A 23,124-nucleotide genomic window follows, 5' to 3' on the forward strand; every position below is an offset into this window, starting at 1 on the left:
ACCGTCCTGTGGGAGGAAGTGGTTTCTGAAATCCTTTCTGAGAGATCAGCACTTAATGGATCATTTTCCCACGGACACTGCTGTGAATGTCTTAACAGCTACACAGCCACCACGAAGTGCTCCCCGAGTGTGGACCCTGGACAGGCGTTGTGGAGTCTGAGGGATCACCTCCTCCTCCCCGAGGCAGAGGCCTGCGTGCGCCAACACCTCCCTGACCTCTATGCTGCCCCTGCTGTACGTGAAGAGGCTGTGGGGAGGGCTGGGGAGGCGTCGCCTTTCCTCTTTGGAAGAAAATGTCTTGGTGGTCAGGTGTGGCTGAAGGTTGTTTTAGATTTATTTTAAATTTTTTCCGTAAATCTCTAATCTTTGTCATTGGTTCCATAGAGAAATAAATGGCCACAGATTATTTAATTTGGAAGGAATTTTTAAAAGCATTTCATCCAGTTTTCTGTTCTGTTGAGCAGTTTCAACAGAGGATGGTCACCTAGCCTCCAAACACTTTGTAAGAGTTTCTTTATAAGCCAGCCCATTGTATTGGTGACAACTTGTTGTTTTCTGAAAGTGAAAGTTGCTCAGTCGGGTCCGACTCTTTGCGACCCCATGGACTACACAGTCCATGGAATTCTCCAGGCCAGAGTATTGGAGTAGCCTTTCCCTTCTCCAGGGCGTCTTCCCAACCTAGGGATTGAACCCAGATCTCATGCATTGCAGTTGGATTCTTTACCAGCTGAGCCACAAGGGAAGCCCGGAGAAATGATGGGCTTTGTACTGACATATGGTGAGTTAATGAGATGCTGGGAATAGTCCTGAGTGTCCTGAATCCATCTTCTGGAATTGTCATCTAGATCAAGTGTTCTTCTTAAATGTTCTCTTGGAAACCGCGTGCAACCCTAGCCTCATTCTGCACCAGTGGAGGGTTGGAAATCTAGCCCTGTGCATTTCTCTGCCTTTAGTGAAGTGGCTATCGATAGTGGAGTGAGGTTTGTTTCACAAGACAGTTATAGTGAGAAATGTGCAGAACTTTCCTTTTGTGGATGTATTTTTAACAGGGAGACTTGCAAGGAGTTAAGAATAGTGGTTATCTGACTCTTTTTTATATTTCCATGTTAGTGAATGTTTTCTCAGACATTAATAAATGGAGCATACTGTGTCCCTAATCATACACTTGCAATAATTTATTTGCTATTTATTAAACTTAGTATTTAATAAATGTTTTTTAAAAGTCTACTTATCTTTTTTTTAAAGGCTTTCTAAATTTATTTGGCTGCACGGGGTCTTAGTTGCAATATGTGGGATCTTTAGTTGTGGTTTGTGAACTCTTAGCTGTGTCATGACGATCTGGTTCCCTGATCAGGAACCAACCCCAGGCCTCTGCCATTGGGAGTGCAGAGTCTTAGCCACTGGACCACCAGGGAAGTTCCATTAATAAGTTATTAAATAATCGTAATGTAAAGTAAGTAGTAAACTAGCATTTCTTTTTTAAAATTTTATTTTTTTAGGCTGTGCTGGGTCTTCATTACTGACGGGCTTTTCTTTAGTTGCAGCAAGCGGGGACTACTCTCCAGTTGTGATGCTCAGCCCTCTCATTCCAGTGACTTCTCTTGTGGCACACAGGCTCTCTGGCGAGTGGGCTTAAATAGTTGCTGCTCACAGGCTCCAGAGCAGAGGCTCAGCAATTGAGGCACACAGGCTTAGCTGCTCCGCGGCATATGGGATCTTTCTGGATCAGGGATCAGACCCGTGTCTCCTGCATTGGCAAGTGGATTCCTTACCACTGAGCCACCAGGGAAGGCCAGTAGTAAATTAACATTTTCATGCCATTGAATTGTCAGCCTTGATTTCTCTGTAAAGACTGCTGTTTTCTTTTTACCTGCCCTTTTTGGCACATAAGTGAGCTTGTGGACTTGAGTGTCTGGACCTGAGAGCTCACACTGACCTGAGTGGGGAGGGTGTGGATAACCTCCGTGCAGGGTCTTATTTATAACATGTTATTTATAACATTTATAAAGTCCCTAATAAAAGAAGTCAGATCCAAAAGTGACGAGAAGGAAAGAATCCAGGGTAAGAGGAGACGTTCCCGTTGTTTCCCAAGTGTCCTTTGGGAAGTTGGCCTCCTTGCAGAGGGTCTGTAGGAGACACATGCACCCTGAGCCTGACTTTCCTCATTGTCGTCCCGTGTGCTTCTCACCGACTATGTTTCGGGTCTCTTCTCTCACCCTCTCCGCCTCCCTTCTCAGGGCGTCAACGTGTGGGCCTTGGTGGCGGCCATCGTCCTCCTGTCCAGCAGCGTCAGCGACATCCAGCAGCTGCTCTTCTGCCTGCGGCGGCCCAGCTCCACCGTGACGGTGCCAGACGTCACCGAGACCCTGTACTGCATCGCTGTGCTGCTCTACGCCATGCGGGAGAAGGGGATCAGCATCAGCAACCGGTAATGGGCCCCGGGCGGGCCCCATGCCCCGGCTTCTCCGAGAGGCCGGAGCGCGCTCCGGGGACAGGAGGCGCCGTTCGGTCTCGCACCGTCCCGGGGCCGCGTGCACGCTCGCGGCTGCGTCCTGTTCCCCAGAGGGCACGTGCCAGTCTCTCCTCTGGCCCCTGCAGCCAGGCCTCTCTCCCAGAACGTGCTCTCCAGGGATTTACCTGCACTGCTACTTACCTCCAACAGTGCAGCTGAATACACCTCAGCTCTTGGTATATTTAAGCCCTTTGCTTCTCTCTCTCTCTCTCTCTCTTTTTTTTTTTTTGGTAAAATAATGGTACATGTTTTCTTTTTAGCAACGGTTAGGAGTCTGAGGAAAAATAAGATACAGGTTGTGACTGAATTTGAAAATCTCTAATCTCTTTTCTTCCTGTTAGGATTCACTACAACATTTTCTATTGCCTGTATCTTCAGGAGAATTCCTGTACTCAGGCCTCAGGAGACAAAGAGGAACCGTCCGTCTGGCCGGGGTACGTCCATCTGTAGACGTGTTGTGGTGTGTTGTCCTCTTAAGGACTTTATTGAGTTATAGTTTACATTACATAAAAATCACCCATTTTAATTGTATAATTCAGTAATTTTTAGTAGATTTACTGAGTGTTCAGCTGACATCATAATCTAGTTTTAGAACGTTTTTATCACTCTAAAGGACCACCCTCTCCTTTTTCTCTTTTTCTTAAAGGAGAGAGCATTCTTTTTTTAAAATAATTTTATGTTTAAAATTTTTGGCTGTGTTGGGTCTTCACTGCTGCACAGGCTTTTCTCTAGTTGCAGTGAGCAGGATCTACTCTTTAGTTACGATGTGCAGGCTTCTCATTGTGCTGACTTCTCTTGTTGTGGAACCACGGGCTCTAGGCACTTAGACTCAGTAGTTGTTACTTGCAGCTCTAGAGCGCAGGCTTAATAGTTGTGGCTCATAGGTTTAGTTGCTCCATGGCATGTGGGATCTTCCGGGACCAGGGAGTGAACTTGTGTTTTCTGCATTGGCAGTTAGATTCTTATCCACTGCGCCACCAGGAAAGTCCCTTCTTTTTTTTTTCTCATTAAATTTTACTTATTCCATTTGGTTTCCTGTTTGGGTTTTGGTAGTCTGTCACCCGATCTTTTCAGTTCCTTGCGCTTTTCCTAATTTCTCTTCTGTAATGATTAGAAAGAAAACAACCATCCAGCTGACACATGAACAGCAGCTGATCCTAAGCCATAAGATGGAGCCTCTCCAGGTGGTGAAAATAATGGCGTTTGCAGGTAAGGGGCTGCCGTTCCTGAAGGCCTCTCATCGATGCCTGCCCCTTCCCTCTACCTGCTGAAATATCTTACCATTATCTGTTACTCCGCTTCTGCAATTAAATCATCTAAAAAACAGTTGTCAAGGAATAATTGTGTTTTCTTACCACTCCAGGGAGTGTCCACCCTGGAGTTCCTGGGGGCAGATGGCCCATAGTTTGTGGGACTGATCCAGCCTGTTATGTGTCATCATGTCTGCTCATACACGGGTGGCTGTCTTGTTCAGACAATGTCAGGAGTTCTGGCTTTCTGTAGGGTGAACCTAGAAGAGCTTCTACCTTCTAATTCTAACCTGCATCCCCAGAGGTGTGGTGCAGTGTTCTGCCTCGGTCAGCTAATTGTGCTAGCTGGTCACTTTTTGCCTGACCCTTCCTCGTACTGCTTTTTCTCCCTGTGTGTTCCGTGCACACGGTTGAGGAGCAGACTGAAGCTCAAGGAAGTCAGTGGGCCCCTCGCTGGAGCAGCTGGGGCTGCGACCCCAACCCAGTGGCTCTTTCTCAACTCTGCTAATCCCTTCACTGCATGGCTTTTAGTTCTCATCTGTACTGGAGAACTTGCCACTGTCGGGTCCCGGGCCGGTGGCAAGATAAGCATGGGAAGATTCTGATTACAGTGCCGTTGGAGCAGTTCTTCCTGGTCAGAGGGTGACCTCCGTTCCTCTTGGCGTCTCCAGGCACCGGGAAGACCTCCACACTGGTCAAGTACGCTGAGAAGTGGTCTCAGAGCAGGTTTCTATACGTGACTTTCAACAAGAGTATCGCCAAGCAGGCGGAGCTCGTCTTCCCCAGCAACGTCATCTGCAAGACCTTCCACTCCATGGCCTATGGTCACATCGGGCGCAAGTGAGCATCACAGTGCCACTTTCACATTGCAGTCAGCGCACCAGTGACAGGGGAAAACATAGTGCCTTATCTCCGTTTACGGGCAAGGAATATAAGGAAAGATTTAGTGATTTATACTTTTACCCCACAGAGATACATTGTTAACTGAGGGAGGCATGCTCATGTCTCTGAAGTTGAGGCACAGGTCAGATGACATGTCTGAAGTTCCAGGCACCACCAGCCTGGTTGATCAGTTCAGGTTTTGCTCGGAAGCGCCAGGAGAGAGGATGGGGCTGAGGGGTGCTAGACCCAGGCTCCAGGGCCTCTGAGCCGCGCCCCATGGGATGAGAAGGCTGTAGGGAGGTTCATAGTCCCCCCAGGGCCTCCTGGAGTTGGGTCCACACCATGAAAGAGTGGTGTCTGCTGTGAGCCCCTTTGTCTCCTCGGTTATTAGATCTGAATTCTGAAAGCCTAGAGGAGCTCCTTCTGGTCCTACAAGAACCTCATTCAGCCCCTCAGCTTGTTTCCTCACCTGAAGGAGCCACTGCCCACAACCTGGTGGTGTCATTTGAAGAGAAGGGGGCGAGGCCCGGGGGAACACAAATCCTGTGTGGCCAGGAAGGCTGACCCTGTGCCCTCGGGACGTGCGTTGCAGGTACCAGTTGAAAAAGAAACTGAATCTCTTCAAGTTAACCCCCTTCATGGTCAACTCCGTCCTCACTGAAGGGAAGGGCGGCTTCATCAGGGCCAAGCTCGTGTGCAAGACTCTGGAAAACTTCTTCGCCTCAGCCGACGAGGAGCTAACAATCGACCATGTGCCTATCTGGTGCAAGAACAGCCAGGGGCAACGAGTCATGGTTGAACAGAGCGAAAAGCTGGTGAGCAGCTCAGTCTCCCTGGAGTCAAGGCTTGGGAGGATGAGGGCGTGACCTGGGTCGGGTTGTCCCAGCCTTCGGTGTCTTCAGAGCTGCTGGCAGGAGGCAGAGGCGGAGGGAGGCCACAGGGCGGTGTGGCAGCAGGGTGTCCAGGGTCTTCTGTGAAGTGTGGTCCTCTGCCCTGATCCTCAGCCTGGCCTGCACTGCATTGACAGGGCTCCTGCCAGGGTTATCAGAGCTCAGCATGGGGTCTGCTCATCCTAGGATCTAAGGATAAAGTATCTCTCTTCTAATTTTTATCAATTCTTTTCAATCATTGGCCACTTTTTTTTCTCACTCCCACTGCACAGCATGTGGGATCCTCGTTCCCTGACCAGGGATCTAGCATGTGCCCCGTGTAGTGGAAGCACAGAGCCCTCATCTCCAGACTGCTAGGGAAGTCCCTGGCCACTCTTCTTATGAATTATAGTCATTGTGGGTTATAAATTTAGAGGAATCATCCAGCCTCTCCTGATTGATTGGATGCTGTGCTCCCTGAGAGATGCTCTGCTGCTGGGTGTGGTCCAGCCCCCGGCTGCTTGCCGTCTGGGCACCTGATGATGTCATGAGGCCCTCATGCAGCCGGGGTAGGTCAGGGATGGGGCGCCACTCACCATGTGATAGAGCCTTTGCTCTGACCCCTGCACGTGCGCGTGAACCCCTTATTCCTGGGCCCTGACTTCAGCGTCACCATGTCACTTGCTTTCTAGAACGGAGTCCTCGAAGCAAGCCGGCTTTGGGACAACATGCGGAAGCTGGGCGAGTGCAAGGAAGAGGCTTACCATATGACGCACGATGGTATACATGGCCCTGTCCTGACCCCTGACCGCACGTGGACCCACCTCATCCCATGTTCTGACTCTTTTGCCCCTTCTAGGCTACTTGAAACTCTGGCAGCTTAGCAAGCCCCTGCTGGCCTCTTTTGACGCCATCTTTGTGGACGAGGCCCAGGACTGCACCCCAGGTAATAAAGCATTCAGGACACCAGTACTCTCAAACACATAGAAACTGCATCACGCATGTGTCAGAGGACGTGTGTGCAGTGAGTCTGTGGTTCTTATCTATAGTAGGAGGAGGGGTGTCTGATGCTTAGTCACTTTGAAATCCTTTACTCTTTGACTCCAGCTTTCAACAGTCCCCCACATCTCTGCCCCCACCTCCACCCAGAGGAGACTTATTTTCCTCTAAATATTTGCTTGGGTTATTCTTAAAATATTGGCTGAGCCTAGGTCATCACATTATTAGAACAAAGACTCATGCTGAAGGGAAAAGGTAGTCAATTCAGAGTGAACAATGTATTTTTTTTCCTAGTGGCTGATAGAAAATAGTGTGACTTGGTAGGTCATCTTTAGGCCCCAAGTTATTATATTAAAGAGGATAATTGGCGTCATTTTATATTTGCCTTTATGATTTCTTAGACACAATCACATATTCAGGAGTAAAAATAATCTGCATTCATAGGATTAGAAACCATTTGTCTGTTATAAGCTTGTTTCTTTGGGACTTGTGGATGGTTCATGGTTAGGACACTGTACTTCCACTAGGGGACGCGGATTCAGTCCCTAGTCGGGAACTAAGATCTCACATGCCTCACAGCATGTCCAGAAATAAATACATGAATGAAAATTGTTTCCTTGGACTGTGTGCATGTACCCTGCAGGGAAGGATACCCTGCCATCCAGTGTGCAGGTGTTCTTGTCCTTTTCCTGTCTCCCATTTGGTTTCTTTTTGCTGTGTGAGTGGGCCTTGTGTCAGAGCGCTTACTTGCCCCTTTGGATTGCAGCCATCATGAACATCGTTCTGTCTCAGCCCTGTGGGAAGATCTTTGTGGGAGACCCCCACCAGCAGATCTACACCTTCCGCGGCGCCGTCAATGCTCTCTTCACGGTCCCTCACACGCATGTCTTCTATCTCACACAGGTAAGACTGTCTCTGCTTCCCAGCGCCCAGATGCGCGTACATGCACACAATATACACACAAGCCTGTGTGGGGCTCCCCACCCCGGTTTTCCAGTGCTGCCTGTGCAAGGTTTTGTCTGAGCTCACAGTGTGCAGCAGATCCACACCTCTAAGTAGGGGCTCTCCGTGGTTCTTGGGGGTCTGCAGAATCAGAACGGTTTTCAAAATAGTCACTTGCCTTTTGCGCCGTGTTGACATTTGCACTGATGATGCAGAGGTGGTAGTGAGCCATGGCCTCAGCTCCAGCCCGCCCTTGTTGTCTCTGTATTCTTCAACGCAAGGCGCTCACTAAGAGCATCCCTGATAACAGAGGAAAGAAAGTTTCTGTCCTGCAAACCCTGAGCCCATCTCTCCAGCAGTCCATGTGCGGAAGTGGGAAGTAGAGGGACATCCTCCTGCCCCTGCTGTGTGCCAGCTGCTCTCTCACCAGGGGCACTTCTGTGACTGTGTTGTGAGCTCCACCGGCTGCTGCTTCCATTTGTACTTGAATGAACAGTCGACAGACCCAACTGTGGTTGTTCAGACTTGGGGATTTGGCATTTTCTCAAGAATGAATGCGACAAGCCACGTCTTCAAGGGGAATAGCTAACACATGTTCATTGCCAAAAAAAAGTCTTGTTTTCAAGTGAAATCCAGACTTTGAAAAACTAGTTTCCAGCAGGAGCACGGCAACCCCTGGAGCCTTGATTGCCCGGAAAGGCTTTTAAATACTCCACTGTTTTCAGCACACGGCTGTGTGAAGCCGTCACACCAGGCTGGACACCCACAGAGCCCCGAGAATCAGCTCTTCTCTCTTAAGCTGGAAACTAAAGACATTTGCTAAAATGTAAAAGCAGTGCCGCTCTTGTCTCTAAATTTTTTTGGGTGGGGGGAGACTACAGTTATATGTACTTTGTGTTATCATGTAACGAGATTATTGTTGTTAATGTTTAAATAAACTAAAATTACTAATGTGGTAATTGTGGATAGATAAAACTCACCTAAATACAAGCTTCCCTGGGTCCTCGCTAGTTTTCTGAAGTACGAGGAAGTCCTGAGGCGGAGATCTGTGGGAATCACTGCTTTTGGGAAGCTCCCAGTTAGAGAACATGAGCGGTGGCGACACACACGGACGTCGTCCGCACCGTGAGTTCTGCTCACAGTGGAGAGCCTGGGAGCCCAGTCTGTGACCCTGTCCCCCAGCCTTTCTCTTATTGTTTGCTCTAGCGATCTAGGATGACGTCAGCGCAGAGGAATTTTTTTTTAATGGACATTTTTAGTTTCAGATTTGGAATAAAAGTCGAGAAGACAGCACAGACAGTTCTTAAACACGCTGCACTCAGCGTCCTCCAGTACTCAGATGATGAGTTTGCCACAGTTAACGAGTCAGTGTGGGCACATTATTATCAACTGAACTCCACAGTTTATTCAGATTCCCTGGTTCTTACCAAATGTCCTTTCCCTGTTCCAGAATCTCACTCAGGTGACCCTGCTGCCTTTAATTGTCGGGTCTTCCAGGCTCCTGCTGCCCGTGCTCTGGTTCCTCAGGCTTGCCTCGGGCCTGCTGACCTTGAAGGGCACCAGCTAGGCGTCTTGTCACATGCGCCTCTGCTGACATTTGTCTGGTGGTTACACTGATACTTGGGTCCATACCATCAACATGATTTACAGCTGATGACGTTGTCTTGGCATGGCTGAGCTGGGGTGTGGCAGGTGACTCTACCGTGAAGTGACCCCCCACCCCCACCTCCGTCTCCCCTTTCCACACTGTGTGCCCCGAAAGGAAGTCACGGCTCGCAGCCCTCAGTTAAGACCAAGAGTTGAAATAGCCACATAGATTGTTTGGAATTCTTCTGTGAAGGAGATACTGTGTCTTCTCTTCAGTTTATTTATTCATTCATGTATTTGTTTGTATCAGTATGGACTTGTGGATCTTGATAATTTGAGGATGGCTCACTTAGAACAGGAAACATCAAGATGGTGGAGTGGAGAACCCCATGAGCAGTGTGAAAAGGTGGAAAGATAGGACCCCGAAAGATGAGCTCCCCAGGCCGGTAGGTGCCCGGTGTGCTGCTGGAGAGGGGCGCAGAAGTGGCTCCAGGAGGACTGCGGACACGGAGCCCGAGTGGGAACAGCGCCCAGCTTCTGGTGTGTCTGGTGGTGGAAGTAAACTCCGACACCGTAAAGAGCAATATGCACAGGAACTTGGAGCATTAGGTCCATGAATCAAGGTAAATTGGAAGCGGTTAAACAGGAGATGGCAAGAGAAAACATCGACATTTTAGGAATCGGTGAACTAAAATGGTCCAGAATGGGCAAATTTAATTCAGATGACCATTATATCTACTACCATGGGCAAGAAGCCCTTAAAAGAAAGGGAGTAGCCCTCTTGGTCAACAAAAGAGTCTGAAATGCAGTACTTGGGTACAGTCTGAAAAACGACAGAATGAGCTCTCTTCGTTTCCAAGGCAAACCATTCAGTATCACAGTAATCCAAGTCTCTGCTCCAACCCCTAATGCCAGAGAAGCTAAAGTTGACCAGTTCTGTGAAGACCTACAAGACCTTCTAGAACACGCCTTTTTATCATAGGGGTGAGTAAAAGTCACTCACTCGTGTCCGAGTCTTTGTGACCCCATGGAATATACAATCCATGGAATTATCCAGGCCAGAATACTGGAGTGGGTAGCCTTTCCCTTCTCCAGGGAATCTTCCCAACCCAGGGATCTAATCTTGGTCTCCCGCATTGCAGGCAGATTCTTTACCAGCTGAGCCACTAGGGAAGCCCAGGAATACTGGCGTGGGCTATCCCTTCTCTAGCGGATCTTCCCGATTCAGGAATCAAACCGGGTCACCTGCATTGCAGGCAGATTCTTTACCAACCGAACTTTGAGGGAAGCCTCATCATTGGGGATAGTAATGCAAAGGTAAGAAGTCAAAAGATACCTGGAGTACCAGAAAGTTTGCCTTGAGTACAAAATGAAGCAGGGCAAAGAGGAACAGAGTTTTGCCAGGAGAATGCACCAGTCATAGCTAACACCCTCTTCCCAACAGCATAAGAGACAACTCTACACATGGACATGACCAGATGGTCAATACCAAAATCAGATTGATTGTATTCTTTGCAGGCAAAGATGGAGAAGCTCTCAGCAAAAATAAGACTGGGAACTGACTGTGGCTCAGATCATGAACTCATATTGCAAAATTCAGACTTAAACAGAGTAGGGAAAACCACTAGGCCATTCAGGTATGACCTAAATCAAATCCTTTACAATTATACAGTGGAAGTCACAAATAGATTCAAGGGATTGAATCTGCTAGAGTACCTGAAGAACTATGGATGGAGGTTCATTGCATTGTACAGGAGGTGGTGATCAAAACCATCCCTAAGAAAAACAAATGCAAAAAGGCAAAATGATTGTCTGAGGAGGCCTTACACATAGCTGAGAAAAGAAGAGAAGCAAAAGGCAAAGGAAAAAAGATATATCCATCTGAATGCAGAGTTCTGAAGAATAGCAAGGAGGGACAAGAAAGCCTAAGTGAACAATGCAAAGAAATAGATGAAAACAATGGAATGGGAAAGACTAGAGATCTCTTCAAGAAAATTGGCAATAAAGAGGGATCATTTCTTACAAAGATGAGTACAATAAAGGACAGAAATGGTATGGACCTAACAGAAGCAGAAGAGATTAAGAAGAGCAAGAGTACACAGAACTATACAAGAAAGATCTTAATGACCCATGTAACCGTGATGGTGTGATCACTCACCTAGAGCCAGACCTCATGGAGTGCGAAGTCAAGTGGGCCTTAGGAAGCATCACTGCAAACAACTAGTGGAGGTGATGGAATTCCAGCTGAGCTATTTCAAATCCTAAAAGATAATGCTGTGAAAGTGCTGCACTCGGTATGCCAGCAAATTTGGAAAATTTTGCACAGTTGCACTCATTTCTCATGCTAGCAAAGGAATGTTCAAAATCCTGCAAACTAGGCTTCAACAGTATGTGAGCCGAGAACTTCCAGATGTTTAAGCTGGATTTAGAAAAGGCAGAGGAACCAGAGATCAAATTGCCAACATCCTATGATTGTTGGATCATAGAAAAAGCAAGAGAATTACAGAAAAACATCTGCTTCTGCTTCTTGACTATGCTAAAGCCTTTGACTGTGTGAATCACAATAAATTTGTGTGGAAAATTCTGAAAGAGATGGGAGTACCAGACCACCTGACCTGCATCCTGTGAAACCTTTATGCAGGTCAAGAAGCAAAAATTAGAACCAGACATGGAAAAACAAACTGGTTCCAAATCAGGAAAGGAGTACATCAATGCTGTATATTGTCACCCTACTTACTTAACTTACATGCTGTGCACATTATGAAAAATGCTGGGCTGGATGAAACACAAGCTAAGATTGCTGGGAGAAATATCAATAACCTCAGATATGCAGATGATATCACCCTTGTGGCAGAAAGCAAAGAACTAAAGAGTCCCTTGATGAAAATGAGAGAGGAGAGTGAAAAAGCTGGCTTAAAATTTAGCATTCAAAAAACAAAGATCATCACATCAGATCCCATCACTTCATGGCAACTAAATGGGGAAACAATGACAGGCTTTATTTTTTGGCTCCAGAATCACTGCAAATGGCGACTGCAACCATGAAATTAAAAGGCACTTGCTCTTTGGAAGAAAAGCTATGACCAACCTAGACAGCATGTTAAAAAGCAGAAACATTACTTTGCTGGCAAAGGTCCATCTAGTCAAAGCTGTGGTTTTTCCAGTAGTCATGTATGGATGTGAAGAGTTCAACCATAAAGAAGCTGAGTGCCGAAGAATTGATGCTTTTGAACTGTGGTATTCGAGATGACTCTTGAGAGTCTCTTGGACCACGAGGAGATCAAACAAGTCCATCCTAAAGGAAATCAGCCCTGAATATTCATTGGAAGGACTGATGCTGAAGCTGAAACTCCAATACTTTGGCTACCTGGTGGGAAGAGCTGACTCACTGGAAAAGACCCTGATGTTGGGAAAGATTGAAGGTGGGAGGAGAAGGGGATGACAGAAGACGAGATGGTTGGTTAGAAGGTATCACCAACTCAATGGACATGAGTTTGAGCAAACTCCGGGAGACGGTGAAGGACAGGGAAGCCTGGTGTATGCATTCCATGGGGTCGCAAAGAGTCGGACACAACTGATCAACTCTGAAGAAGCACCACTTAGAATAGTTCTGTAACAGCAGAGTACTGCTTGTTGAAAATCTCACTCTCCTTCCACTGTGTTCTTGCTGGTCACCCAAATATGTAGTACTTCTTTACCTCAAGTTATAAATGGGTGGGAAAAGGTGGTAAACACCATGAGTTTGGGCAAAAGCACTGACTTTCCAGCTGCAGAGGTCAAGGAATTAGTGCATTGGGTGCTGCTTCGAAGGGTAGGAAATTGTTTTGCCACATGCAGTGGGCGGGGACGGGGAGAAGGCAGGAAATGCTCAGGACTTGGTGATCTTTCTCACGGCTTGTTAAGTAGAGCAGTGGTTTTATTTATTTTTTTTTTCCCGAGAAACACTGTGCTCGGTGCAGTAAGGAGTAGCTATGGGTAATGCTGTGTGTCATAATATCCACTTTCATGTCATCTGTGGCCAAGCATTGCAGAAGCCGTGCCTTCCTCAGTGGGGCAGTGGCTTCACATTGGTGTTGAAGGAGCCTCACGGGGCGGGGCCTTGATCTTCTGTGTGTAATTTATGTGATCTATGCTGCTGCTTTAGGTGGTGTTTGGAAAGAATGAGGGATTTGCTTAAAAGGAAAGTCTGCTGCTGGTTTCAGGGAACAAAGGGGCTGAGAGGGTCCTGAGAGTCCACACCCCACCTCTTTCTTCATGGGTTGCTCTTCCTGTTTGTGGCGAGGCACAGGGCTTTATGAAAGTGTGTGGCGGAGGACTCATCTGGCAGAGAGAAGGGGCAAGGGAGGGAGTTGGAGGCCAGGCAGGTGAGACAGGAGGCGGGGGTTTCTGAGTTAATGCTGGGAGCAGTGATAAGATAGTGTAGAAAATGTGGTGAAAAGATTGTCAGAGTTTGGATTCAGGGGCAAGAGGTAAAGACAGATAGGTCAGTCTCAGGTTTCAAGATAGAAAATGCTGTTTTGAAAACTTAGAATAGTGATGTCTGCCTATGAGGCTCCTGTTCCATGTAAGTGGCTGTGCAGTAGGGAATTTCCAAGGACCCTCTCAAGGTTGGGCGAATCAGGGATGCGCAGCGGGATTTGGAGAGGCCAGACCTCGTTGGTGACAGCAGTGTGTTCTCATTCTTTGGTGGGTGCTAACACCGTCTGTTCTGTTCTTCTCCCAGAGTTTCCGGTTCGGTGTGGAGATAGCCTACGTGGGAGCTACCATCTTGGATGTCTGCAAGCGAGTGAGAAAGAAGACATTGGTTGGAGGCAACCATCAGAGTAAGGCTGCAGTTCCTCGTGTTTGTTACACAGATTAGCTTACCTCGTTGCCTGGATCTGCCCCAGAGTTTGTGCTCTCTCCCTCAAGGTGGCATCCGGGGTGACACGAAGGGGCAGGTGGCTCTTCTGTCCCGCACCAACGCCAACGTGTTTGACGAGGCCGTCCGGGTCACAGAGGGAGAGGTGCCTGCCCGGATTCACTTGATTGGGGTAGGAGTGCCTGTCTGTCCTCCACTCTCACATGGAAACCTCACCCACACACAGAGCTGATGAAAGTGCCCCATGCGCTCAGACTTATCCTGCACGCAGGAGTTGGGGTGACTGTCCTGCATCTGCGCTGGGAGATGCTCCCCCCGGCTGTTCAGCTCCAGCGAGTCCTGTAAAGTAAGGCCCAGCAAGGACCGCGGACCTTTTTCCCTGCTCTCTTAAAAAAAAGTGCATGCCCTTCTTGCCTGTGTGCACACACAAAAGCTCGTTGCATTTATGCTCTGGGTGCAGTTTGAGAGTCGGTTCCAAGAAGCCAGCTCATTTCGCTATCCCACCTGTACATCCTCTTTACTTTGTCTTGTTAACAACAGTAACAAAGACAAAAAATGCAAAGATGCCCAAAATTTCACCAGCAAACTTTTTTCAGGGGATTAAATCATTTGGATTGGACAGAATCATTGATATTTGGACACTTCTGCAGCCAGAGGAAGAACGGAAGAAACGTGAGTACTGCCTGGCCACGTGGTAAGCACAGGCATCCTGGTGTCGGGCGGGAGGTGGACAGGTGCGCTACGTCGCTTGTCATCTGCCCTGGAGGAGCCAGTGTGCTGCTTCTGGCAGCGGCGCGGTGCCTGAGGCCACCTGTTCTCAGAGGCAGTGACAGCTCTTCCCAGGCCCTGTTCTTGGGAGTCTAGATCTCTCTCTCACACACTGGCCCTGCAGCCATCATCCTCACCCTCTTTCTGTTCCATCTGCCTGAGGACCTCGCACATGGTGACTTCTACCTGGGCCCTGTGTGATCATCTCTAGCACTTCCATAGCACGCTTGCTTTTTCATCACTGCATTGTTTCAAATCCCTGACAAGCGAGGGTCTCAAGGGCAGACCTCTTGACCCTGAACTTGATGCACAGGTCACTGTGCTGACTCACCCCGGCGCCCACGGCGGGTCGTTGGTGCCGTCGGGCCTGGACCCAGGTCTCCAGCTCTGAGACCACTCATTTGTCTCGTGGTCCATTAGGAATGTGGAACTGCCACCCCCGAGCATGGGTGCAGCTGTATCTCCCTGACGCACATGCATGTTCCCTCTAGGAAACCTCGTCATTAAAGACAGGTTCATCAGGAGGTGGGCGCACAAAGAGGGCTTCAGCGGCTTCAAGCGATACGTGACCGCGGCCGAGGACAAGGAGCTGGAAGCCAAGATCGCAGTCGTGGAGAAGTACAACATCCGCATTCCAGAGCTGGTGGCGAGGATAGAGCGGTGCCACATAGAGGACTTGGACTTCGCAGGTAAGGATGTGGGGCAGAGGCGGCCTCTGGGCCTCTTGCCAGTGTGGACGTCACTGACCGGGGTGACCGCACCAGCCGAGGGGAGCTGGGCTGCCTTCCTCCCGCTCCCTTCTATTTCTGCTCTTCCAGCTGGAAGAAGGGGCTCCTGAGCCCCAGCTCTGCCACCGTGTGACCCTGGGCAAGCCCCCACCCTCCCCTGGGCTTCTGTCCCCTCGTGTGCAGAAAGTGGGTGGCAGGTAGTAGCCGTGAGCTCCGGACCGGACTCTGCTGTGTACCCAACCCCTGCAGTGGGTTTCTCATTCCCCTCATCTGTTTACTGTCTCCCTCCTCCTCTTTCTTTTCAAACTGAGGTTCCCTCTCCTGTGGCGCTGCACCCAGGCGAGAAGATGCAGTCAGGGCAGCATACACTTCTCCCCTCTCCTGTCTCTCCCTGCCTGCCCCTGGCTGATGGTCGGCTGTGTTTCTGCTGCAGAGTACATCTTGGGCACCGTGCACAAGGCCAAGGGCCTGGAGTTTGACACCGTGCACGTCCTGGACGATTTTGTGAAAGTGCCCTGTGCCAAGCACAACCTCGCACAGCTGCCCCACTTCAGAGTCGGTGAGCAGACGGAGTCCTCACAGTGGGGCTGCCTTGCTTTTTCCGGGATGGTGTGGCCTCTTGGAAGGATCCTCCTAGAACAGAAAGGTCCTCCTAGTCCTAAATTTGTTATTCTTAGACTGGTTTTTAGAAGAACTGAGCTTCCAGGACCTACCTCCATCAGGCTTCTCCAAGGGCAGGTGTGCTTACCGCGTCTTGGTTTTTCCCCATCAGACAGAAGCTCTAAATCATAGTTTACCTACCCACCAGGGTGTTTTTTTTTTTTTTTTATTAAAAAAGCCTGAGAATCTTAAAAGGCGTCAATGTACACTATCATTTGTCTTCTTTTGTATCAGTTTATACTTGAGGCTACCTGTTAAACTCTAAGCATCAGTGCTGTTGATTTGGGGTTTAAGTCTTAGAATGAAACCATTTGAAGTCTTCCTGTAAACAGATAAAATCTCTCTCTTAGTCATGGAATTAAAATTTGGGTCATAGCCTGCATGGGCGAGCCCCAAAAGAAATACTAAAAATTCCTTATCTCTATCAAATATATTCCTAAAACAAGAGAAAGACATAGTGCTGGACATATATTGCTGTGGAGCAGGGAGACACAGTGGCCATAGAGAGATACCAGCTGCTCTGTCTTGAGGAAGTGAAGTTTATTTAGTAATGTAATAGAGTGTGGCCACACGCAGCCCTTAGCACCAGACTGTCCTGTGCCTTACGATTACTGCCGGACTGTTAGTAGTCCTGCTCTCTCATTGGTTGGCGCCTCAGTGGCCCCTCCCACAGGCAGCCAGCTGTCAGGGAGCGACTTTTAGCAGTCCATTCAGCCAGCTGTCAGCGGGGTGGAGGTCATCAGGAGGAGAGTGAGGTAAGAGGCGGAGCCTGGCTTTCTCCCTGGGGCCCTTCAGCTCACCCAGCCCTGGGCCAGCTCGTGAGCCGGGGGCCCAGGGAACAGGCTGGGGGCCTTGTCCTGCAGGGCTCCAGAGCCTTCACCATGACTGCACCCTGACTGGGCTCATGCCTTGAGGTGGTGACCCGGTCCCTGATCCCCGCCTGTGAGACCTCACGGCCGCGGCCATCTGCGTGTGTCACGGTCTGTGGGGCCTGCCCCCACCATACTGGCAGCCTGCGGAGGCAGAGGGCCGTTAGGGCCTGGGTGCCCAGCTCCCTCACGATGGCAGCTGGTCGGGGTCTGGAGGCCTGGCCCTGAGGGAGCTGCCAGCTGAGATTTGCCTCCTCTTAGCCAGTACCAGACCTCAGAGGGTGACGGTTTTGCCTGGGGACCGTGTCCTTTCTTGTCAGAACAGAGCATGTTATTCAGTTGGTGGAGGTTTACAGGACCATCGTTCCCTGACCGTGACCTGACCTCAGGAACACAGGCTCTGCCACCAAGACGTTTGCAACAACTCACTCCCCCTCCCTCCCCTCCCCTAGAAAAGGTCTTTGCTGAGAGTTCTCGGGGAGTTTGGGCTGTTCAGGGCACAAGCCATCCAACTCTTTGTGGGGCCCTGCGTTAAACCCTTCTCTGCTCTAAAGTTCAGTGCTGTGGTGTTTGGCCTCATCCTGTGCCCACCCTTCTAAGGCAGATGGCACAGCTCTGTGTGTGTTCCCAGACCCCCACCCCTTGAGGAGGGCTTCTGTGTGCAGGCAGCTGACAGGGCGGAAACCACGCGAGCCCATCCAGACTGGCTGAGGGAGAGGGACGGCGTGTGGGGGGAAGAGCATAGCCCCGAGACAGGAGGCTCAGCCACCCCAGGACCCTTGTGCGTCTGTGGCTGAGTCCTGTCTGTCCAGGGACTTCACCTCCATCAGCCTGATTTCTGCCAGCCTCCTGGTTGCCTTGACAATGCACCGGACACGTCACTGGTGACCATGTACCAGGTGCTGGGTGACCAGTGAACAAGCCCCCAGGACTTGCCAGAGGCAGCACAAACAGGAACTCAAGGTCCTGTGCCCCTTGTCTGTAGGGTTTTATTTGTTTCTGGAGTTGGTGTTTGTAGGAAAGCTTTGTTTATGAAACCAGCAGATCTTTAGGGGTTTTTGCAGGGTGGGTGGGGAGTAGTAAACGTTTAGATGAAAATGTAAACTTTTATAAGCAGGCTTGTGTGTTGATATGTTTTTTTCCCTTTTCTTTCTTTAGAGTCGTTTTCTGAGGATGAGTGGAATTTACTGTATGTAGCTGTAACTCGTGCCAAAAAGCAGCTCATCATGACCAAATCTCTGGAGAACATTTTGACTTTGGCTGGGGTAAGCACAGACAGTTATTTGCTGATTTCCTGGTTTATAGATAAGCCTGGCTTTTCTTAGTCTCTAAACCAGTACCCCAGAGAGTGAAGTAAGAGAGTAAATTTTATGTACAAATAATCTCTATCTGTTGTATGAGTTTCTGTATGAACTTTAATCTTATGTTTTCTTAGAACCTACAGCGTGGTTTTCTTGTAGAACCTCTGTTACAGTAGTAGTTAGATCTGTAACAGAAGCATATTATCACTGGCAACTGATAACAGATGGCTTGTAGAGTACTGATACTATTTCACAACATGGGTTACTTGAAGAAATCTGAAATGTTTTAATGTTGAGACAGTGATATATTACAGTCCTACATCTGCATATGTTTGGAGTCCATGTCTCTGAAACACCGGGGAGTTTTCTTTCATACCCACAGCTCCCATTATTGTATCTTATAACATTTATGGTGATTCCACATGGCCTCTACCACTCAATCCATAATCATAATTTTATGATTATCTCAGAGATGTCTTTTTACAGCTGATTCATTCAGATCAGGACTCAAACAGACATTTGGTTATTAGGTCTCTTGAAAGGGAAAGTGAAAGTTAAGTCGCTCAGTCGTGTCCAACTCTTTGCGACCCCGTGGACTGTAGCCCACTACACTCCGCCGTCCATGGGATTCTCCAGCAAGAAGACTGGAGTGGGTTGCCATTTCCTTCTCCAGAGGATCTTCCTGACCCAGGGATTGAACCCAGGTCTCCCGCACTGCAGGCAGACACTTTAACCTCTGAGCCACCAGGGAAGATCTCTTAAGCTTCTTTATTTAGAGCAGCCCAGGACCCCTCCCTCGTCCCTGACGCTTCTGACTTTTTGTGGAAACTGCGCCAGTTGTTCCCCAGAGTGTCCCCTGTTCTGCGTTTGTTCTGCTGTCGTCTGCCATCACAGGAAGTCACCTGAGGGGCGTGACTGAGTTGGGGTCTAACTGTGCTGGCAGGAACCTTCCACGGTGCGGGGGCAGCAGGCTTCGCTCTGTGCTGTATCCCGTCAGGAGGCATTGGTTTCTGATTCTCTCCCTCTTACTGATGCTCAAACTATTCACCTTTTTAGCAGACAGAGCTGGGAAATCCATATTTTTGATACTGATCATTTCAATTCCAGTTTCTAATTTAAACTTCTTGTTAAATGCAACACAGATACATAAAATAGACACACAGGTGCAACTAGCAGGAGGTGGGCTGCCCTCTGTCTGTACCATTGGGAGCTGGTGGCCAGTTGCATTTATAATCCTCATCATTTGTGGTTCTCCAGCCCAGTCCTTTAAGGATTTTTACTTCTTTACACATTACACACTCTACTTTATTTTACATTTGAATCTTTTCTCTTACACTGAAAATCTTGGTTCTGAACCGTATTTATTAATTACTTATTTACATTATTCTCTGTAAAAGTTTTCAAGTAGTACCAATATTACTGTTGACAGAATACTGTGTGAAATTAAAGATTTCCTAACAGCTCTATCTCTCAATATTTCACTGAAGATGTGTAGTCAGAGTACAGTGTTTTGAAGTACCATGCTTGGAATGAGTCTTTTCCCCTCTGTGTGACTTGATCACCAGTTTAAGTGCAAGTAGACATATTTGTTTATCTGCAGCCCCTACAAGGATTGCTCTCCTTTTTCATTATCTTTTTTGAATGTATAAAGTTTATGTTTCTGAAATCAGAACTTTGTAGCAGGTGTCCTCTGAGAAGTCTTGTTCCCTCCGTAGCTCCTGTAGACATTTATCTCCTTCCATCATTGATAGCTAGTTTTTAAAAATTAGTTTTTGCTATTTCCTTTTGTAGATATCGACTAATATGTATAGATGTATTTTTTATTCTCCTTTTCCGTGAAAGGTAGCATTCTATAATATTCTGTACCTCACTTTTTATCAGTTTCTAAAGCTTTTTCTCCTCCTTTTTACAGCTGAATAGTATTCACTGTGTCCATCTGACATGATTTATATAGTTCTTCACCCATGGACGTTGGATATTTTCCAGTCTTTTACTTTTAATACTTTTGCCACCATGCATGATCTTAGGCACAAATCATTTTCTGTTTTAGCTAATACATCTTGGGGATACAATTCTACAGTCAAAATTTGTGGGTAAAGGATAATGAATGTATCACTTTTCTAGGTATTGCCATATTCATCACAGGAATTGTATGTCTTGGAGTCCCACAAGTTTTATGTTAGAGTCTAGCAGACTTTTTAAAGCTAACTGGAAGCATGTCAGTTGCTCATGCACACATTTCATGGGGAAAATGAGCTTTCTCCAAGGAGAAAAGAACATGGACTCTGGAGAAGTACTTCCTTCTCACTAAGGCTGGTTAGGAGACATCTGTTGGTCCAGGGACTCCAAGGAGGCCCCGGAAGTACAGCCGTTTGTGTGACCAGCTGACTCTTAGTCTGAAGGACCTTGCGTGAGGAAAGGACTTCTGCTTTTTCTCTGTCGTGGCTTATGAATCCATGTGGGAGCATCCTGTTTCAGATATGGTGAAGTCCACCCTGGTCAGCAGTTAGTTGTTCATACACACTGGCGGGAACACAAGCGTCTGTATATTTTCTGTTCTTTTCCTGTAGCAGGTAGGCAGACCCTGAAAGACAGAAAAACCACATAAATCAGAACCTTAGACCTGGATTTTGCCCAAAAAAAAAATTGGATAAATAGCTAGTTGTAATTAAAAAAAACCCATAAAATCATAATTGTTTTGTCAGCAAGCATTTGAGGTCTTTCTGGTGTGCCAGACCCTGGTTACCCTCTTCTGTGGCAGCAGCAGACCAGACCCTGGTTCCTGTTCTCGTGGCATCTCCCATCTGGGAGGGTGCTGGCATTTGACTCGGGTGTCCACTGTGTGCAGACAACAAACACGCGCCTGGCACACGCTATTGTGCATCTTCCTCACAACCGCCAGCTGACCTGGGTGCTGGGTCTGTGCCTTTGGCAGGTAGAGCAGCAGAGGCTCAGAGCCTACTCACGAGAACAGCCAAGGGCTCAGGGAAATGGGCGTGGGCAGGGTTTTGAAGCTCACTGGGTTATGAAGAGAACATGCAGATCGTTTTTAATGACTCAGAGACAGGTCAGCCTCAGATAAAATCCAGAAGTAGTCCTAAAATATTGTAGCCAATAGTTTCACATGTTTGTCCATTAAACCTTTTTTTTTAAACCAGTCATTTTAGTAAGAATGCAGCTGGACTGGGTCCCGCTGTGCATGTTCTTTTGGAGCTGGCATTACGTGCGGGGAAAAGGCAGAGAAACAAGGGAAGCTGCTGTGGTCCCTGCTTTTCTCATCTTGGGACTCATATGATGTCCTAGAGTGTTGGACATCCAGGTAGAAAATTGCAGAGGCACTGCAGTGACACTCTTGCTCTCTCCTTCCCAGGAATACTTCTTGCAGGCGGAGCTGACGAGTAACGTGCTGAAGACAGGCGTGGTGCGCTGCTGTGTGGGCCAGTGCAGCAACGCCATCCCTGTGGACGCCGTGCTCACCATGCGCAAGCTGCCTATCACTTACGTACGTGTCTCGGCCGCTGCCTCTGCCCTTGCCAGGGTTTAGCTCAGTCGTCAGAGCTTTATCACTGGGCAGCCTATCCAGGCCATGGGTGAGGGAGCTGAAGGGGAAGCTTGTCTGATCCTTCCACGAGGAGGTCTGGAGGTGTCCTATGGACCTCAGTGTCACAGACACTGGACCCCGTGGGGCCAAGCCAGGTGGCAGTCTGGGAGGCGGGCTGGTGCAGACACTCAGGTGAGGACTATTTCCTTGGGGCCCGGCTAGCTTTTTCCTGGCTTTTTCATCTCGTGCCTTAATACGCCCTGGGAACTTGATATAGCAGAGTCCACCGTGGATGCTTTGCTGGGGGAGGTGTGACCTCAGGGCCACACAGCAGGTCTGAAAGCATCGGAGTCTGATGGAGGGGGGTCACACTTCTTGGTGGAAAACACTTGTGTTCCAACTGTCCCCGTCGTCTCCTTTCCTTACCCCACCCTGCAGAGCAACAGGAAGGAGAACAAGGGTGGGTACCTGTGCCACTCGTGTGTGGAGCAGCGCATCGGGCCACTGGCCTTCCTGACCGCCTCCCCCGAGCAGGTGCGCGCCATGGACCGCACAGTGGAGAACGTTGTGCTGCCCCGGCATGAGGCCCTGCTCTTCCTTGTCTTCTGAGCGTGGACCCTGTTCTCCTCCCACTGGGATGCCCTGGGGGCTCCTGCCCCTGCAGACACCGGCATGGGGGGCTCCCTCCCTGAGGCCAGCCTTGCTCACAGAGCATTTTCCAAGGATGATGACGACTGCCAGAGTTGGACCTGGTTTGTCTTCACCCCTGGAGGTAGTCAGACCCTGCCGCCCCTCCTCCACGTCAGCGGGCCAGGAACGTGGGGGATGGTCTTTTGATAAAAAAAAAAAAATTTATGTATTTAAACTTTTATTACAAGGTCTCAATTAAACAGGCATTGTAGCACTGGCATTCCACCGTGTGAGGCCCCTGCCTTCACCCCCGCTGTTCCTGGACTTTCTCCGTTTCTCCGCTTACTGTTGTCGCAGCTCTGTGACTGTTCACATCATGCACTGAGCAGAGCAGGAGGCTTTGTGTCCAGGGTGACAGCTGACATATCAGAAGCAAGGTTTTCCATGCTCTGGGGAGTCACGCACATGTGAGACCCAGGGTGCGCCTTTGTCATCGTGGGGCTCACAGCCTGAGCAGGGAGGCAGCACGACACATAACAAGTGCAGTGACCCTAGCCAGATGTCTCGCATCCCTGCAGGCAGAATAGAAGACCAGAGCCCGAGAGAGGGGCGAGGCCGGCCAGCCACCACGCAGGACACAGGCACTGGTTCCTGGTCGGGTGCTGGGGGGTGTCAGTGGTAAAGCTGTTCTCGCAGAGATGTGGCTTAGCCACATGTGGATCTGG

At 48.8% G+C, this 23,124-nt stretch overlaps 1 protein-coding gene across 2 annotated transcripts in view; it reads left to right on the forward strand.

Moving 5' to 3' along the window:
- The window catches only part of FBH1 (F-box DNA helicase 1), a 37,033-nt gene extending 14,354 nt beyond the window's left edge, over positions 1 to 22,679 (forward strand). For both annotated transcript variants that reach the window (XM_070471921.1, XM_070471922.1), the window contains exons 5-21: positions 99 to 234; positions 2,238 to 2,428; positions 2,854 to 2,946; positions 3,627 to 3,721; positions 4,434 to 4,602; positions 5,237 to 5,459; positions 6,206 to 6,293; positions 6,373 to 6,459; positions 7,279 to 7,415; positions 13,765 to 13,864; positions 13,953 to 14,074; positions 14,499 to 14,574; positions 15,162 to 15,359; positions 15,832 to 15,957; positions 18,086 to 18,192; positions 21,599 to 21,730; positions 22,208 to 22,679. In XM_070471921.1, coding sequence (XP_070328022.1) covers positions 99 to 234; positions 2,238 to 2,428; positions 2,854 to 2,946; positions 3,627 to 3,721; positions 4,434 to 4,602; positions 5,237 to 5,459; positions 6,206 to 6,293; positions 6,373 to 6,459; positions 7,279 to 7,415; positions 13,765 to 13,864; positions 13,953 to 14,074; positions 14,499 to 14,574; positions 15,162 to 15,359; positions 15,832 to 15,957; positions 18,086 to 18,192; positions 21,599 to 21,730; positions 22,208 to 22,378 — 2,251 coding nt within the window. In that variant the 3' untranslated portion in view covers positions 22,379 to 22,679. The remainder of the gene's footprint in view (positions 1 to 98; positions 235 to 2,237; positions 2,429 to 2,853; positions 2,947 to 3,626; positions 3,722 to 4,433; positions 4,603 to 5,236; positions 5,460 to 6,205; positions 6,294 to 6,372; positions 6,460 to 7,278; positions 7,416 to 13,764; positions 13,865 to 13,952; positions 14,075 to 14,498; positions 14,575 to 15,161; positions 15,360 to 15,831; positions 15,958 to 18,085; positions 18,193 to 21,598; positions 21,731 to 22,207) is intronic.
- The last annotated feature ends 445 nt before the right edge of the window (positions 22,680 to 23,124 follow it).

The sequence above is a fragment of the Odocoileus virginianus genome, chromosome 9 (assembly GCF_023699985.2).
Source record: "Odocoileus virginianus isolate 20LAN1187 ecotype Illinois chromosome 9, Ovbor_1.2, whole genome shotgun sequence".
Lineage (NCBI taxonomy): Eukaryota > Metazoa > Chordata > Mammalia > Artiodactyla > Cervidae > Odocoileus > Odocoileus virginianus.